This window comes from Monodon monoceros, unplaced genomic scaffold (genome assembly GCF_005190385.1).
Source record: "Monodon monoceros isolate NGI ecotype Baffin Bay Population unplaced genomic scaffold, NGI_Narwhal_1 Super_Scaffold_19, whole genome shotgun sequence".
NCBI classification, from domain to species: domain Eukaryota; kingdom Metazoa; phylum Chordata; class Mammalia; order Artiodactyla; family Monodontidae; genus Monodon; species Monodon monoceros.
Genome location: NW_021703775.1, coordinates 98589 through 115516, shown reverse-complemented (window position 1 = coordinate 115516; position 16928 = coordinate 98589). Strand labels below are relative to the sequence as shown.

The following is a 16928-nucleotide window of genomic DNA, read 5'->3' as shown; positions in this document are numbered from 1 at the left end:
GTTCTTTGGCTTAAAACAATACTTTGAAAGATTCCACAGATGCATTATTTAAAATCATTTTATTAAATCTTCAGCTTAAGTAAACTTTAAAAGTAAAGTTAATATACTCATCTAAAATTTTCCTAAAAACAAGTAGTAAAATTACCTTATTCAAATTATACAGAAGTTGATTCTGGAAGTGGATACTAATTACAACCAGGGAAAAAAAGAAACAATCCAACTGAATCAATAAGACTGGGCACTGTCACGAGAAGCAACATGCTGGCCTCCTGTCCCTCCAAGACAGTCTTGGTCGAGGGCAGCTTAGGGTAGGCCAAGTTCCATCAAAATATCACTTCAATTTTACCACCATCTCCAATAAACATAAAAGTTAAAGGGTAACTACAAAGTCTCATATGCAGCCTCAAAAGATCATCAAGATGGGAAAATTCTTGAGAGTAATTCATATGAAAAAGAGTTAGGGATTTTAAGCTCAAAAGAAACCCTTACAGTAATGTGTATGTAGCTGCTTTAGATACAAATGCAATCTTATTTTGAAATTACTTTCCCCCACTTAATTAGAAAAGGAGTACTTTATGTTTATTACAGGAAAAAAAACACCCTTTCTAATTGTGTCACTTTAATAACACTACCATGAACACTCCTCCGTGGCAGCCAAACGGTGTGCCCCACAGATGTCCCTCCAACAAGAACTGCCCTCGGCTACACAGGATGCAATGAGCTGATGGCCTCCAGCAGCTGGGCCTGCAGGACTGGACCCACACCACACCTTCCCAGGCAGCCTTAGCCGAGGCCTGAGCGCAGTGCGGTGTCAGGACCTGGGCTCTTCTGCCCCACGCAGGCTGCCCTGGCAGGCACTGGGCTGGCCCAGACTCTGCTGGATCCGCATGGCCTCTGAGGGTCTCTCTGTGGATTCTGCTTCCTCCCCTTTCTCTTCCAGGGCGTTACCCTCCCCTGCCCCATGCGCCCGCCCCCCCTCCAGTCAATCTCTAACACTCCTGGCTCTTCCTTGAGGACCCCACACACACCTGTACAACCATCGATCACTGTGTACATCTATCTGATAAGTTTTCTCACAAGAAATCCCTAGACTAATTACTGGTCAGAGGTATAAACATATTGCCAAGCTTACATTTCCAAAATCAGTATAAAAATAAAGTATCATTTCATTATATAGTCATCAATACAGGTGTTAACAATTTTTTAAGTGTCAATCTGTTAGGCAAAAACTGAAATCTTAATTTGATTTCTGGTATTCTGAACATTTTTTTTTTCAGGTTACTGGCCTAAAAAGTACATAGTATATTTTCATTCATCACCAGTTCGCGTTTTCCCATTTGCCTATTAGGGTATTCCTTTTTTGTTTCTTATTAACGAGAGCTGTTGGATGTAACTCCATGCTTGTCATGTGTATTACAAACGTCTTTTCTGGATTTGTCACTGATCTTCTTGGTTTCCATAGAGCTCAATCTATCAAGCTTTTCTATTATGGGTTCTTCCTTAAATGTAAGGCTTAGAAAATCTTTCCACACTCCAAGTTTTTTAAAAACATGAATCTAAATTTTTTCCGAGTTCTCTTATGGCTTCATGTCTTATACAGAAGCTTTTAAGCCTTCTAAACATTACTTTCTAGTTCTGTGTGAGGTACTTTCCCCCAGTGTTGTTGGCCTGTTGCAGCATCAGGGGACAGCAAAGCATATTCAAACATCTATAGTCTGTCTCATGGAGATGAATCTCCCAAGGGAAAAAGCAGGACCCACGAATGAACTAGAGAGGCTGACCTGACACAACAAAGGGAAACTTCTGAAGGTCTCTAAAAAAAAAGGTGTCTAACAAGATGGGCTGGGCTGCCCGGGAAGGATTCAGCTGCTGACCCGGGCAAACTGTGGCGCCAGTTCCTGCTCTGATCTTCTAAGTTCGCTTTCAACTCAGAATGTATGACCTGTGAGCAAGCAATGAGGAAAAGTATGTGATGTGATGGAGAATGAAGGATGAGTCATGGGAAACTGCAAGTACAGACAAGGTGGATTAAGGAAAGACAGAACACAACCACACCTAGTTGATACGGAAAGGTTTATTTAAATGAAAAGTAGACGGTTTGCATTCCAGGGAGAGGAAGTATGTCCCAGGCAGGCTAGGTGACAAGCCAATCAAAGTTGAGAAGTCAATTACTTAGGACAGGGGAAGGCAGAAGAACTCGTTTAAAGGACTTAAAATTGACAAGGAACATTTGGGGAAGAAAAGAATACTCAGAAATAAGTGAGAAGTCTATCAATATACATTGCTTTTCATTTATTCCACAAATATACACAGTATTTACTAAAAGACCTACATTTTCAGGACCCCAGGCATTGAGGCTCAAAGATGAATAAGTCATATCTTTGCGGTTTGAACTTGAGCACAGGTAGGAGACATGCATACAACTATGGACAGGGCACAGGAGTGGCTCATGGTGAAATGACCCCTGCACGGTTAGAGATGGCACTGCCAAGAAAAGGCTTGAGCTGAGCCTTGAGGGAGAAATAGGAATTTTCCTAGCGAAGGAGAAAAGGACGTAAAGGAGTCAATGTGTGCAAAAGCATAAGTGCACCCCTGGCGTGGCTGGAAGCTGCAGTAAGTGCAGTGTAACCTAAGGCGGCTTCAGTTTAAGTGCGAGGAGGACAGCAGAAGGCAGCAGGGCGGGACATTCCCTCAGCCACCCAGTGAGGCCAGGAGCACCTCCACGCCTTTCAGACAAAGGTAAACTGATAGGCCGCAGTGCTTAGCAGGAAAGAAAATTTGAGTTTAAGGTTCCTACGGCCCCGGATCCCTCAAGGAGCTTCCACCTAATCACCGGAATCTTTAGTCAAGTGTAAAATAAATCTAGGGTAATTTTTACAGGGTTATTAAAAACAAATACAGTGGTAGTTCCCATTTGCCTTAAAGTGTCCCCTGATTCCATAAGACTTGTACTCTTCCACATAGGTAAGAGCACTAAAAATCCAGCCCAACTCACTAGGCCAGTCAGGTTCACTTTTCAGACAGAACATAGTTAATACTATACTAGTTAATACTATATTACTAGTAACAGTTTAGAAGTTATTATCCCATTTTTGTATAAGTCAGAAAAAGATAAATCTTCAAAAGGAAGGGTAAAGTTGCATATACTAACAGTCTGTACTGAAATACTGGCCACAGGGAATAGTTTTACAAAGATTAGAAGCAATAATTATGAAAATTAAGAGAAATTATATGTGATATTAACTGGCAAAAAAAGAATATAAGATTTTGTTGACACCATGGTTACAAGTAAAAATTATACATATGAGCAAGCATGTATAGAGTCTGATTCTAAAGGGAAGAGAATAAATATTTCCTTTTCTTCTTGATATCCATTAATATTATCATTTGGGCTTCCCTGGTGGCGCAGTGGTTGAGAGTCTGCCTGCCGATGCAGGGGACACGGGTTTGTGCCCGGGTCCGGGAAGATCCCACATGCCGCGGAGCGGCTGGGCCCGTGAGCCATGGCCGCTGAGCCTGCGCGTCCCGAGGCTGTGCTCCGCAACGGGAGAGGCCACAGCAGCGAGAGGCCTGCGTACCACAAAAAATATATATATATATATAATCACTTATGTGAATTTAACAAAAACTAATGTAGAAAAAAGAATATGTCTTCCTCAAATATCTATAAAAATGCATTTATTTAACAGATACGAATTGAGTGCCTCCTATATTCCAGGAACTGTCCGAGGCCCTGGGGCTGAATAACTTAATAAAATAGAAGAAAAAACATTAAGTCATTATGGAGCTTCCATTCCAGTTAGGGGAAGAACGGCAAAAATCAAAGTGAAACACATGCTCTGATGTGATAACAGAGAACAGTAAGTGCAGCACAGGACAATAAGGCAGCAGAGGGGGGGATGGGGGTAGGAAATGAGGCGGAGGCATGGCTCAGGGGCACCGCTCTGAGCAGGGTGGTTGACGGCAGCTCAGAGAAGGCCGGAAGGAGCACAGGGAGCAGAGCGGTGAAGGGGCGCCTGGAGGAAGAGCATTCCTGGCAGAGGGAATGGACCCCTGCAAAGATGTGGCAGCTGTGTGTGCTCCTGGGTTCCCGGAGCAGCAAGCAGGCGAAGCAGCAGAGGGAGAGAGAGGCAGAGTGGTGCCGGACCTCACAGGGTTCCCACGGCGTACTGAAGAACTTGGCTTTGAAGGGCTTTTAGCATAAAGAGACGTGAGTTATCTTTGTAGTAAAAGATTCATTACAGCTACTGTGTTGAGAGGACACTGAAGGATGGCAAGGCAGAAGCAAGGAGACAAGGTGCAAGGCTACTGCATTAACCCATGGCAGTCTGTTAGCGGTGGAAGAGGTGAGATGTGGGCACATTCTGGATCCACCTCGACAGCAGAGCCAATGGAACTTGCTGAAGGCTCAGTGTAGAATGTGGAGCGATGTGGAGAGCGGTTCCAAACTTCTGGGCTTGAACAACGGGGAGAAGGGAGCTTCCCTTCCTGGAACTGGGAAGACCGCAGGAGGGGTTAGGGAAGGCGGCTCTCCTTGGAACTGGAGATGCCTGCTGGACGCTCAAGTGAAGGTCCTGAGTAGGCAGCAGGATGCTCAAGTGGACAGAGCAGAGATACCCGGACTGGAGGTAACAATTGTGATGTCATCTATACATGGCAAGTCCTCAGCGCTGTGGGACGAGGTGAGTCACCCTGGGAGTGAAGGTGCTTAGAAAAGAGAGGGCTCCCAGAACCGAGCCCTGGAGGGACTCTGACACTTCAAGTTTGGGGCACTGGGAGTAATCAGTCCAACTGACTGAGAAGGAACAGTCAAAGAGGGTGAAAGAAATCCGGAGAAGTATGGAGTCCTGGAAGAAAGCTTTGGAAGAGAACGAGTACCACCCCCATTCCTTGACCGACCGTGTGCGGCTGCTTTCAGGACACAATGTACACAGAGACCACATGGCTCGCAAAGCCAAAAATGTTTACTATTTGACCCATTAAAGAAAATGTTTGCCAACCCTCGACCTAGAAGGATGAGCCGGTGAATGAATGAGGAACATGCAGTACAGTCTGTCGGCAGCATCAAGGCCTCTTGAGCCGAGTGGTCATGACATGAAGGAAGACAACTCAGCCCGATGCTCCCCCATCGCATTCAGCTGTGAGGACGCAGGAGCGGAGTCCGGCACCGCTTGACTGCAGGCGGTGTGGGTTTGCCGGGGAGAACGATGAAGCGAGAGAGGCGGCTGAGACGTGCCATGAAGGGACAAGAGGGCGTGGAGGATGTGAGGGGAAGGGAAAGGTGGCGGGATCAGAGAACCGTGGGACCAGGAGCAGCTGGTGGAGTGAACAGGAAGAGGGGAGGTGTGGTCAGACTGAGATCTCAGGGGTGCCCTTATGGATGACGACAAGGTCAAGGTGCTCCCCACCAGAAGGTGAGGCTAAAGTAGGGTGGAGAGCAGGACACTGAAGGAGAGGAGGCGGGAGGCTGAAATGGGCTGCGATCACACAGGTCACTCGCTGGAGATCCATCAGGCCCTGCGGCAGGAGGCGTTTCAGAGGTGGCTGAACAGAGGCGGTGAGCATACAGTATGCCAGGCCCATAAGAGTCAAAGCCCGGAACTTTCCAGGATGAGAGCGAATGATGGGGAGTGGCGACCACCTCCCCTCGGGGCTCTGTGCTGCCAAGTGTCCGTGAACCACAGGAAGCTTCCACACACAGCCCCCCGCTGCCGGTCCCCTCCGCCCTACGTCCCCCACAGAGGCTCCTCCTCTCCAGTCAAGGAGCTTCCGTGTGAAGAAGGCAAAGATTTCCTAGCTACAATACCAAAAGCATGATCCACAAGAGAATAATGATAAACCGAACCTAATAAACTAAAAAACTTCTGCTCTTCAAAACACACTGTTAAGAGAATGAAAAAACAAGACACATACTTGGATAAAAGATTTGTAAATCATTTATCTCATGAAGAACTTATGTCAGAAATATCTATTTTTAAAAACTTGTACAACTCAAAAGACAATAACTCAATTTAAAAAAACAGGAAAAAATTGGAACAGATGCTTCATCAAAGATATAGGGATGGCAAATAAGCACATGACAAGAGGCTCAACATCATTAGTCATTAGACAAATGTAAATTAAAACACAAGGTATCACTACATACCCATCAGAATGACTTAAAAAAAAAAACTATCTGGCAAGGATGCAGAACCATTGTTAGTGGGAATGCAAATTTTGGCACAAACATTTTGAGAAACAGTTTGGCAGTTTATAAGGTTAAAACACACTTACCAGGCTTTCCTGGTGGTGCAGTGGTTAAGAATCCGCCTGCCAATGCAGGGGGCACGGGTTCAATCCCTGGTCCAGGAAGATCCCATATGCCGCGGAGTAACTAAGCCTGTGCGCCACAACTACTGAGCCTACGCCCTAGAGCCCGCAAACCACAACTACTGAGCCCGAATAGGGGCAGAAAAGTGATAGAGACTAGGAGGAGGGCTGCAAAGAAGCACCAAGGAATGTGGGGTGGAGGATGCTGGAACAGTTCTCTATTTTTCATTGTGGTTGTGGTTACATGACTGTATGTATTCATCAGAACTCATGAAACTTTGTACTAAAAAAGTAAATTTCACTGTGCATAAATTATAGCTTAATAAAAAAGTTAATTCTTAAAGATATAACAAAATTTTTAAGTAAGTAATCAATACATGGGAAAGCAGTAGCTAACAAAAACAGAATATCTGAAGACAAACTAAATGATTTAGATGATACACGTATGATTATTTGTGAGAAGCAATAAAAAAGAAAATATTCAACAAAATATGCAAATATGCAATGAGAATAAAACAGTCTCTCCAATTGTTCAAATTACAATTAAGTATTAGGTTCTTTTGGCTCTCAGAGTCATGTGGAAACTGTAAATTATAATTCTTTTCCACACAACAGAATCTCTGTTACTATATGACAAGCAGCCTATCTTTTCCCGAAACAGAGAGCCCCTAGAAATTGTCTCAATGACCGAGGTCACAAGAGAGAAGGGTTAACATGACATCAGTGGAAACGTATGGCTTAAGAAGGCTGCTGGGACTTCCCTGGTGGTGCAGTGGTTAAGAATCCGCCTGCCAGTGCAGAGGACACGGGTTCAAGCCCTGGTCCGGGAAGATCCCACATGCCGCGGAGCAACTAAGCCCGTGTGCCTCAACTACTGAGCCTGCGCTCTAGAGCCCGCAAGCCACAACTACTGAGCCTGCATGCCGCAACTACTGAAGCCCGTGTGCCTGGAGCCCGTGCTCTGCAACAAGAGAAGCCACTGCAATAAGAAGCCCGTGCATCGCAACGAAGAGTAGCCCCCACTCACCGCCAACTAGAGAAAGCCCGCGCGCAGCAACGAAGACCCAATGCAACCAAAAATAAATAAATAAATAATAAAAATACATTTTAAAAAGAGGGCTGCTGGAGCTAACTGCTTATGGTGGCAAGAGATACAAAGGTCGGGAGCACTAAGCAACTGCCAAAGCCATGTGCCAGGGCCCGGGCCAAAGAGGCACCAGCACAACAGGAGAAAAACAAGAGACAGTCTGTTAACAAATTTTGAGAGAGTTAACCCTCAACCCCCAAAACGGAGATAACAGTACTCGGCTCATGGAGTCGGGAGGAGAAATGTGATAATGCAAGTCAAGCACTTGCCCCAGTGAATGCATGTTAGCACGGGGAGCATTCAGTTACCCCAGTGGTGTCCCAGACAAAAACATACCTTGAATACTTTAGTGTTTGCAAAGATCTTTAGAGATTACCAGACCACTAAAAAAGTAAAGATTCATCTAAAGAAGCTGAAAATAATGGTTAAAGTTTCCTTTAGTTTTTTAAAAATATACATTAAATTTTAAAGCTATTTTTTTCATGATTGGCAAATACAATTGAAAGGCATCTCGTGATATTTTAAGATTGAGTATACAGGCTGAGTCTGAGATGAAGAATCTTCTTCCTGCCTAAAATATTACTTCTCTGCTAATCCATGGCCATCTCTTCCTTTAATACTAAGCTCAATATAGAGTTTTGGCAAAAAGGCCTCACTCTTTATATAAATTTAAAACCAGTACAAATCACCATCTCACATATAGGTTGTATTTTCCAAAAGTTCATTTTAGTAAGCTTTTTGGATCTAGAATACAGTTTCCATAGAAACAACGTTACAGTTAAGGTCCTGAGTAGGTTCACAAATGCCTTATTTAACCCATAATGTACAGACGATTTACAGTCTTAGACTAAGTTTTCAAATCCATCAGCAGACAAAGTACACCTGTTGCCCTATTCCTAGAAAAACTAACTCTAGATCATGCATTCTCAATGGGGGGTATCCCCTCACCACAAAGGTGGTAGAAATTGGTTCTTGGGGGACCAAAAAAAAAAAAAAAAAAAATCAGTGGTTTGTGGACCTCCAAAGCTCAATCAACCCTATCTGAAAAAATTTATTCTTTAGTACTGAATTCCTCTCATTAGGGAAAACTTAATTAATTGGATCAATTAATTTAATAAGACTAATTAAATGTTATCAATTAACTAAATTTGATTTAAATTTCATTTTTCTCCAGAAAGGGCAATAATGAAAAATGATAATTACTGCTCTAGACAAAGACTGAAACAGGCCACGTTTGCATGCAGCATTTCCCACCTTCCTCCGCAGCTCTCTCCACGCTGCCCTGCGCTCCAGTCTCTTCACCCAGGTTGGTCCTAAATCAACTGCCCACCTGTTTTCACTGCTAATCAAACTCCTTTCTCGGTTCCCGAGATCTCACCAGGGGTTAGGAAAGTGACCTCTGACTAACCTTCCCTAAGCTAGTTATACTTTCACAAGAGGAGACTTGGTGGGGACAACTCAATGCCTTTGTTTCTGAAGCCCTGAGTCACTGCCCTGAAGACTGAGCATCCTAGCTACCAATTTGCCAATGAGGACAATTTCCCACTTACACATACAGGATGGCCCCAGTTAACAACTCATCTTAAAACAAAGCTCCTTTATAACAAAGACATCTTTTAATGTTTGAAAATCATTCAAGCAATCCTGGCTTAATTAATAACGCAAAGTAATAGTCCAGTTAGTATACACTCAACTAAGCAAAAATATCACTGTGCACAACTTACATTTGTCCATGAAAAAACGAGTACAGACCACTCACAAAACATTTATGGTATCCATCAATATACTCTCTACCTAGCATTTCATTACTTATGGCCTCTTCCTACACATATCAATCACACTGTCTAATGAGAACAAAAGGACTCCTCACTGTCTCCATACACATGGTCCGAATAGAGGGCAGGATAACCTTGATCCGGTTCTTCAGAGGAGAGGGAAAGGAAACCAGAGAAGACATCCCACAGTTCTTGCACCTCATCTTTGGTAAGCCCTGTGGTTGTGTGATGCCAGGCTGCCTGAAACTGGCTTGGAGGGGCCGGGGACCCCATCACACCTGGCAGGAACCTGCAGAGCCAGCTCGTCCTCCCGGTCCCTCCGCATACACACGTCTCAAACAGAAACTGCCTCTTCTCCTTTCCCCCAACCTTAACTCCTTCTTATGCCTCACGATGCATATTTTATTTTTTCAGCATATGTCATAATTTTAATACTTGCTTCAGTTGTTTTACTCAGGTCTGACAGAAAACAACCCTATTCCTCCTATATAATTTCTACTTCTGTTAGTAAGTATTTCTGAAACACATACTTTGTGAACTAAATGATTACCATGCAACCTCTACTAAACTGCCATATGCTTACATTTCCATCTGTCAGTTGTCTCAGGCCTAGATGTCAGAGTATTTAGGATTGTTTCAACAGGAAAAGATTCCGGATGGCCTTAAATGGAACACGGCTGAGAGGGTGTATCTTTATCCCTCTCCCCTAACAGAGGTTCTACAGCCTCAGCCCTCCATGTTCATATGGCACAGCTGCCACTTCCGCTTACTTGCGTCTCCAAGCATCTTCCCTCGTAACACAAAGAAATGGGAGTGAAATTCTGACACCTAGGTTCATTTTCCTCCACTTCATTTCTCCCAAAGGCTGCATTTCAAAAATCTTTCACATGCTCTGTTTGACTCTACCTTCCTTTTGTAGTCTCAATACCTGGTTCATTTTTTTAAATTTGCCCCAACAATTTAGTTATTCCATAATTTAAATTTTTCTAGTGTCAGAAAAAGCAGACTGAAAGAAATCTGAAAATTCTAGAATGTAGTCAAACATGGCTCCTGAGAGAATACGGTCACAATGTTTCTCAAAACAGATGCTCCAAACACATGGTCTAAAAGTATCCTGTCCTTGGAAGTGCTCCAGAAAACCCAGGGCTCAGAGCTTCCCTAAGCTGGTAAAAGTCTAACCACACACCTTCATTTGCCTCTGACAGGGAAAGCCTGTAGATAGCCAAAAGGGAGCTTGTACATCCCTGTGGCATTATTTAAATTAACCAAAACAAATGAGGAAAAAGAGGCCATCAAAACACAATTCTGGACAACTTTAAGATTAGCACACAAAAGTACACCTTTACAATGACTAGTTCTGGAACGAATCACATAGTGTAAGGAACCTTGAGTTCTATTGTATCTAAACTGCTTCAGCCAGATCCTCAATGAAGAAATCTCCGGACTTTTTGAGAAATACAAAGAAAGTAGTTAATTTCAAATAAGTATAACTGCCAAATACAAAATTTCAAAGACAGGAAGAACACTCGAGCAAAATATGCATATTTACTAAAAGTAATAAAAAATTGTAAGCATACTAAATCATGATTGGTTTTAAAGGTATTTAAAAATGGTAGTTTTAATCTTGTGGTTTTGTTATTGAGACTGTGAGCTGCTTATTTCTGTGATCTTCAAATCAGTGGTAGACACAAATTGTAAAAGGTGTTAAATAAAATTTTAAAATAAAGCATCATCTAAATCAGACTTCCTCCCAGATATGATCAAAAGGAAATGTAAAAATTATTCTCCTTGAAAAAGCCTTGAGAATCAGGTATTTTGTACTAGGAATACTTAAAATCTTAAGCAGAGAAAATTAATTTAGTATGGTTAAAAATAAAGGGCCAGGGACTTCCCTGGTGGCACAGTGGTTAAGAATCCACTTGTCAATGCAGCGGACACGGGTTTGAGTCCTGGTCCAGGAAGGTCCCACATGCCACAGAGCAACTAAGCCCGTGAGCCAGAACTACTGAGCCTGTGCTCTAGAGCCTGTGAGCCACAACTACTGAGCCCGTGCACCTACAGCCCATGCTCCGCAAGAGAAGTCACCTCAACGAGAAGCCCGTGCACTGCAACAAAGAGTAGCCCCTGCTCGCTGCAACTAGAGAAAGCCCACATGCAGCAACAAAGACCCAACACAGCCAAAAATAAATAGATAGATAGATAGATAAAAAATAAAGGGCTAATAAATATTCTTGAGAAGAGTCTCTTCTGTAGTAAACTACAAAAATTTAAAACACCCTCTTTCTCCTTTCCCACACACCCAAATAAATAAATAAATAATCAACACAAACAGTTACAGTCTGGAACTGTGTTAGGATCAAAATCAGCATGGAAAAACCTCAAAAGCTTGGAGGAAGGTGGAGCCTCGTTAGAACATAAATGCAGACTAACAGCTCCTAGCTGCCCGTAAGAATTTATAACTGACGTGTGTAACATTCAACAAGAATAAAATGATTCAAGGTGAACATACTTCCCATATAAAAAATATTCAACACCGGTCCTCAAAGACGTACAATCATGGCTACGGAGGATACAAAGAATATTACAGGTTGCTTTTCCTGAAGACAGATCATTTAATTTAGGGGGTGGGGGGGGGGAAATGCAAGGTTCACTAAAATTTAATTGATGTGAAAAGTTAAGTAACAATACAAAACATAAGTTAGGAGGTATTGCAAGGAAGCACATGACTAGTGGCAAACAAGCAGTACAACAGACTGCCACAGGTTAAAGTGCTCTGGGTAAGCTTCAGAGAAGATGGGCCAGGAACTCGGTCTTTCATTATCTTATGATGATTACAGGACCTGGACCAGTGGGAAGGGATGTCTCTCCAGATCAGAAACACTGAGGCAGTAATTAACTCCAGGACATAAAAGAGAAGAATTAAAAGTCACAACTTCAAGGTAGAAAGTAAAACAAATGAGGGAAGCTTCTAAGATAAAAAAATTATCCTCACTGAATGATAACTGAAAAAGAAACATAAGAGTTCAAAAGTATAGCATCTGAAACAGGAAATGACAGAAGCAGTTTGAAATTGAAAAGATCTGGACACCATTTAAAAGCTTTGGTAAGGATAGTCTGAAGAAGCAGAAAATTATGAGTGTGTTTCTCAAGAGACAGGAAAAGGTAGTCAACGTCATTACAAGATCCACTATCAGAGTCAGCAATAAATAACTATACAGTCAAGATCTCTTGAATCATAAAACTTATGCAATTACTAATGGGGGACATGTGGAGACAGTGGCAGGCACAATATGGCCCAAAGCAGACCTCATCATCACTAGCTGTGATTCCTTGAGCATGCACTAAACCTCCCTGAGTCTTTTTAATACAACCTTTGAAGGTCAGTTTCCATTTACAGTTATTACAAAATACTGGCTATACTCCCTGTGTTGTACAACATATCTTTGAGTCTTAATGTCCTCTTCTATGAAAAAAAAAGGTCTGAAAATCTGAAGAGTTTCAAGTGAGATTTAACACAGAGCTCTTTAAAAACAAAAGGTAGAATGAAAATGAAAATACAACATACTAAAATCTGTGGAACACAGCTAAAGCCCTGCTGAGAGGGAAATTCATTAACACCATGTGCCTATATTAGAAAGGAGGAAAAGTCTCAAATCAGTGATCTAAGGTCTCCCCTCAAGAACTTAGAAAAAGAAGAGCAAAAGAAACCAAAAGCAAGCAAAGGAAATAAAGATAAGATCAGTAATCAGTTTATTGAAAATACAAAAATAATAGAGAAAAACCAATGAAACAAATAGTTCTTTGAAAAGATCAATGAAACTGACAAACGTCTAGCAAGACTGACAAAGGCAGAAGATGCAAATTACCAATATCAGGAATGAAACAGGGACTGTCACTACAGACTGAAGAAATCAAAAGGATAATAAGATAATATTATGAACAACTCCATACACAGAAATTTGACCACTTGGAAGGAATGGATCACAAAACCACACACCATCACAACTCACCCAATGTGAAATAACGTGAATAGCCAGATAACTAGTAAGGAATTGAAATCTGTAAGTTTAAAAGTCCCTCTCCGTAAACTAATATGTAGACTTAATGTAGTATCTATCAAAATCCCAGCAAAATTCTTTGTAGGTAGACAAGACTATTCTAAAATTTATAATGAAAGGCAAAGAAACTAGAATAGCCAAAAAAATTTTTGAAATATAAGAATAAAGTGAGAAGCATCAGTCGACTCTATTTCAAGACTTATTTATGTAGCTACAGGAATCAAGACTGCATGCTAACAGAGACCCCAGAAAGAGATCCACACAAACACGCTCAACTGATTTTTGATGAAAGTGCAAAAGCAATTCAAGAGAGGACAGATAGCCTTCCCAACAAATGCTGGAGCATCCATAAGCCAAAAATGACCCTTGACCTAAGTCTTGTATCTTATACAAAAATTAACTCAAAATGGGTCATAGGTTTAGATGTAAAACAAACTATAAAACTGTTAGGAAAAAAATTAGAGAAAACCTTTGGTATTTTGAGTTAGGCAATGGATTCTTAGACTTGACACAAAGGTACAATCCGTATGACGAAAAACTGATAAAATGGATGTTATCAAAACTTTTAAAAATGTCTGCTCTGCAAAAGATTCTTTAAGAGGATGAAAAAAACCTACAAAGAATGAGAAAAAACATTTGCAAGGACTGGTGTCTAGAATATATATTTTAAACCACATAGCAAGGACTGGTGTCTAGAATATATATTTTAAAAACATCTAAAATCAGCAGTAAAAAAAAAATTCAATTAGACAATGTGCAAAAGAAATGAAGAGACATTTCAGTGAAGAGAATATACAGATGGCAAACAAGCACATTAGAAAAATGCAAGTTAAAACCCCAATATATCATTACATACCTATCGGAAGGTCTAAATAAAAAAACAGGAACACCAAGCGCTGGGGAGGATGTGGAAAAACTGGTCTTGCATACATTGCTGACGGGAATGAAAAACGGTGCAGAAACTCTGGGAAAGAGTTCGGCAGTTTCTTATGAAACTAAACATGCAACTGTCATGTGAATCCCAGAGAACTGACGACTTACACCTTCCTCATGCTACATTACTAAAGCAGCTTTATTCATAACAGCCCAACACTGGAAACAACCTAGGTGTCCTTCAAAGTGTGGTATATCCACCCCCTGGAATACTACTCAGCAATTAAAAGGAACAAACTAATGATACTTGCGACACCTGAATGAACCTCCAGAGGACGCTGCTGAGTGAAAAATATCCAATCCCCAAAGGTTACACACTGGGTGATCCCATTATATATCATTCTCGAAATGACAAACTCATAGAAATCACAGACTGCAGTAGTTGCTAGGGGCTAAGGAGGAGGTGGAGTGGAAAGGAACTGGCTGTGGCTACAAAAGGGCAGCGACGGGCCCTGGGGCGAAGGAGAGCCCTGTCCTCACACAGCAGAGTCAGTGTCCTGGGTGTGCTCCTCACTGTGGTTGGCAGCGTGTTACTATTAAGGAAGACTGGGTAAAGGGTGCTGGGGAATTCTGTTACTTCTCACAGTTGCACAAGAATTTACAATTATCTCAAAAAGTTTAATTAAAGGTAAACTTATTGCAAAATAAGCACAGCAACTGACAAGAAATCCACCATCAATTAAATGATTAAACTCTCTCCAGCCCAAGTTTAATTCTGAAGACTGAACTTCACTCTGAACCAAAGAGTTTAAAACACATTTTCCTCACCCACACGTGCACACAAACACCGCAACGGTAACAAGGCAGTCCAGACAGGAAAGCTGAGACCTCCCTAACGACAGGACACAGAGGAAAGAGACCTGGGCTGAATCAGGACAAAAACCCTCCTCCAGGCTCTATCAAACAAACGGGCTGTGTGACTTGGGAACATCACCCAACCTCTCAGGTCCCCACAACCTAAACTTTTAATCTGGGAGACTGCTTAGACCAGCACTTCTCAAACTTTTTGGTCTCAGGCCCCCGAAGAGTTTTTGTTTACAAGGATTACGACCACTGATATTTGTAGTATCAGAAATTAAAACAAAATTTTCAAAAGGCAAGTGGTCCTTCCACAACTTATAGCGTCTGGAAAACTCCACGGCACTCACAAGAGAATGAGAGTGAAAAGGGCAAGGAACAGCTTGGAATGGCCGAGGACACAACTGTGACCATCCCACGGCTTACTCTGAAATGAGATCAGTGCATAAAAGGGACTTGAAAGGTAGAAAACACCGAACAAATCAGCCACATCAGTTCTTTTAACAGAAAAGGGCGCCAAGGCGGGAGAAAAAGGCTCCAATCCCAAGGAGGTCGATACTGGGTAAAATGGGGGGCTTCTGAAGGCCTGGGAGGCCGAGTCAGTGGGCCAGCCCGCCACCGGCCCGCTCTCGCGCGTTCGGGACCGTTACAGAAACCGCCCCCGCTTCAGACTCAACTTCAGGGAAGACGGGAAGCCCCGCGAAGCCTCGGCCGCCGGGAGGGGCCCTGGCAGGAAGGCGGGGGTCCCGGGGAGGGGGGGCGGGGGACTCACCAGGTGCCGCGCCACCTCGGAAGACATGGTACGAGCGGGTCTGGGCGGGCGGAGGGCCAGCGATGCGGCTGCAACCGGCCGGATGGCGTGTCCGGCGGCTGAGGGGCGCTGGGGGCCGGACGGGACGGGGCAGGGCGGGCGGGAGGGAAAAAGGGAGGAGCGGCGGAGAGGGGTCCGGCGGCCTCAGTGACGTAGAGGGCCGGGCGGGATGGCGCGGGGCGGGGTCCGGTCGGGAAAGGAGGGGAGCTGAGGGGAGGGGTCCCGCGGCCTCAGTGACGTGAGGTCCGGGCGGATGGCGCGGCGGGCAGGGGTCCAAGAGGGAGGGGAGGGGAAATGAGAGGAGGGGTCCAGCGGCCTCAGTGAGCTGGGGGGCGAGGCGGGCTGCGCGTCTCCACCGCGCCCAGATGCCGCGCGCGCGAAGCGGGCCTGTCACAGGAGTGCCCGGACCTTTTAGAGAACGACCACTTAGTGCCGGGGAGAGAATGGAGCACACTCGGGACGCGAGGAGAAAGACGCGCGGAAAAGCGGACGCTGCTTTTCTGACCGCCGGGGCGGGGCTGGAGCACAGATTGCGGCCGGAGCGGGCGCCGGAAGTGGGCGGGGTCTGGGCGTGTCCCCTGGCAGGAGCGGCCATTGCGGACCGCTCACGGGCCGGAAGTGGGTGGAGCCAGGGCGTGTTCTCCGGGGAGAGCACTGATTGCGGCCTGCGCGGGGACTGAAAGGGGGCGGGGCGGACAGGAGCGGGGCCCGCGGGAGCTGTAAGGCGGCCAGTGCGAAGGCCGGAAGTGGGCGTGCCCGTCCGGCGGGGGCGTGTCCGCGGGCGCGGCCGGGGGGCGGTGGCGGCTAGTCAGGCCGCTGCGGCGCCCGAGGAGCCTGAAGAGGGGCCAGCCGCGTCGGTGCGGAGCCGGCCAGGTGCGCGGCCACGGATGGAGGGTCCAGTGGAGTGCGGGGCCCGGGACCAGGCCGAGCTGGAGCAGCCCGTCGGCGGCGCCCTGGGCGGGACGCCCGAGCAGCGCGCCAGCGGCCGCCTCAGGGAGCCGGAGCACTCGGCGGCAGACCCCGCCGACCCCTCCGACCCCGGGGACGAAGCCCCGAGCGCGACCCCGGGGAGGCGGCCCCGCGGCGGCCCCGCGGAAGAGGGCGCGCGGCCCGAGGTGCCTGGCGATGCGCCGCGGCCCGGCCGCCCCGCGCCCCGG

At 44.8% G+C, this 16928-nt stretch overlaps 2 protein-coding genes across 2 annotated transcripts in view; one reads left to right on the top strand and one right to left on the bottom strand.

Annotated features, from left to right (window-relative positions):
• The window catches only part of SEPTIN10 (septin 10), a 53574-nt gene extending 37812 nt beyond the window's left edge, over nucleotides 1-15762 (bottom strand). Inside the window, exon 1 of the mRNA XM_029231909.1 lies at nucleotides 15733-15762. Within this exon, the coding sequence (XP_029087742.1) occupies nucleotides 15733-15759 (27 nt within the window). The 5' untranslated portion in view covers nucleotides 15760-15762. The remainder of the gene's footprint in view (nucleotides 1-15732) is intronic.
• An 833-nt stretch (nucleotides 15763-16595) lies between these two features.
• SOWAHC (sosondowah ankyrin repeat domain family member C) overlaps nucleotides 16596-16928 on the top strand; it is a 4973-nt gene continuing 4640 nt past the window's right edge. The window contains exon 1 of the mRNA XM_029232486.1: nucleotides 16596-16927. Coding sequence (XP_029088319.1) covers nucleotides 16659-16927 — 269 coding nt within the window. The 5' untranslated portion in view covers nucleotides 16596-16658. The remainder of the gene's footprint in view (nucleotide 16928) is intronic.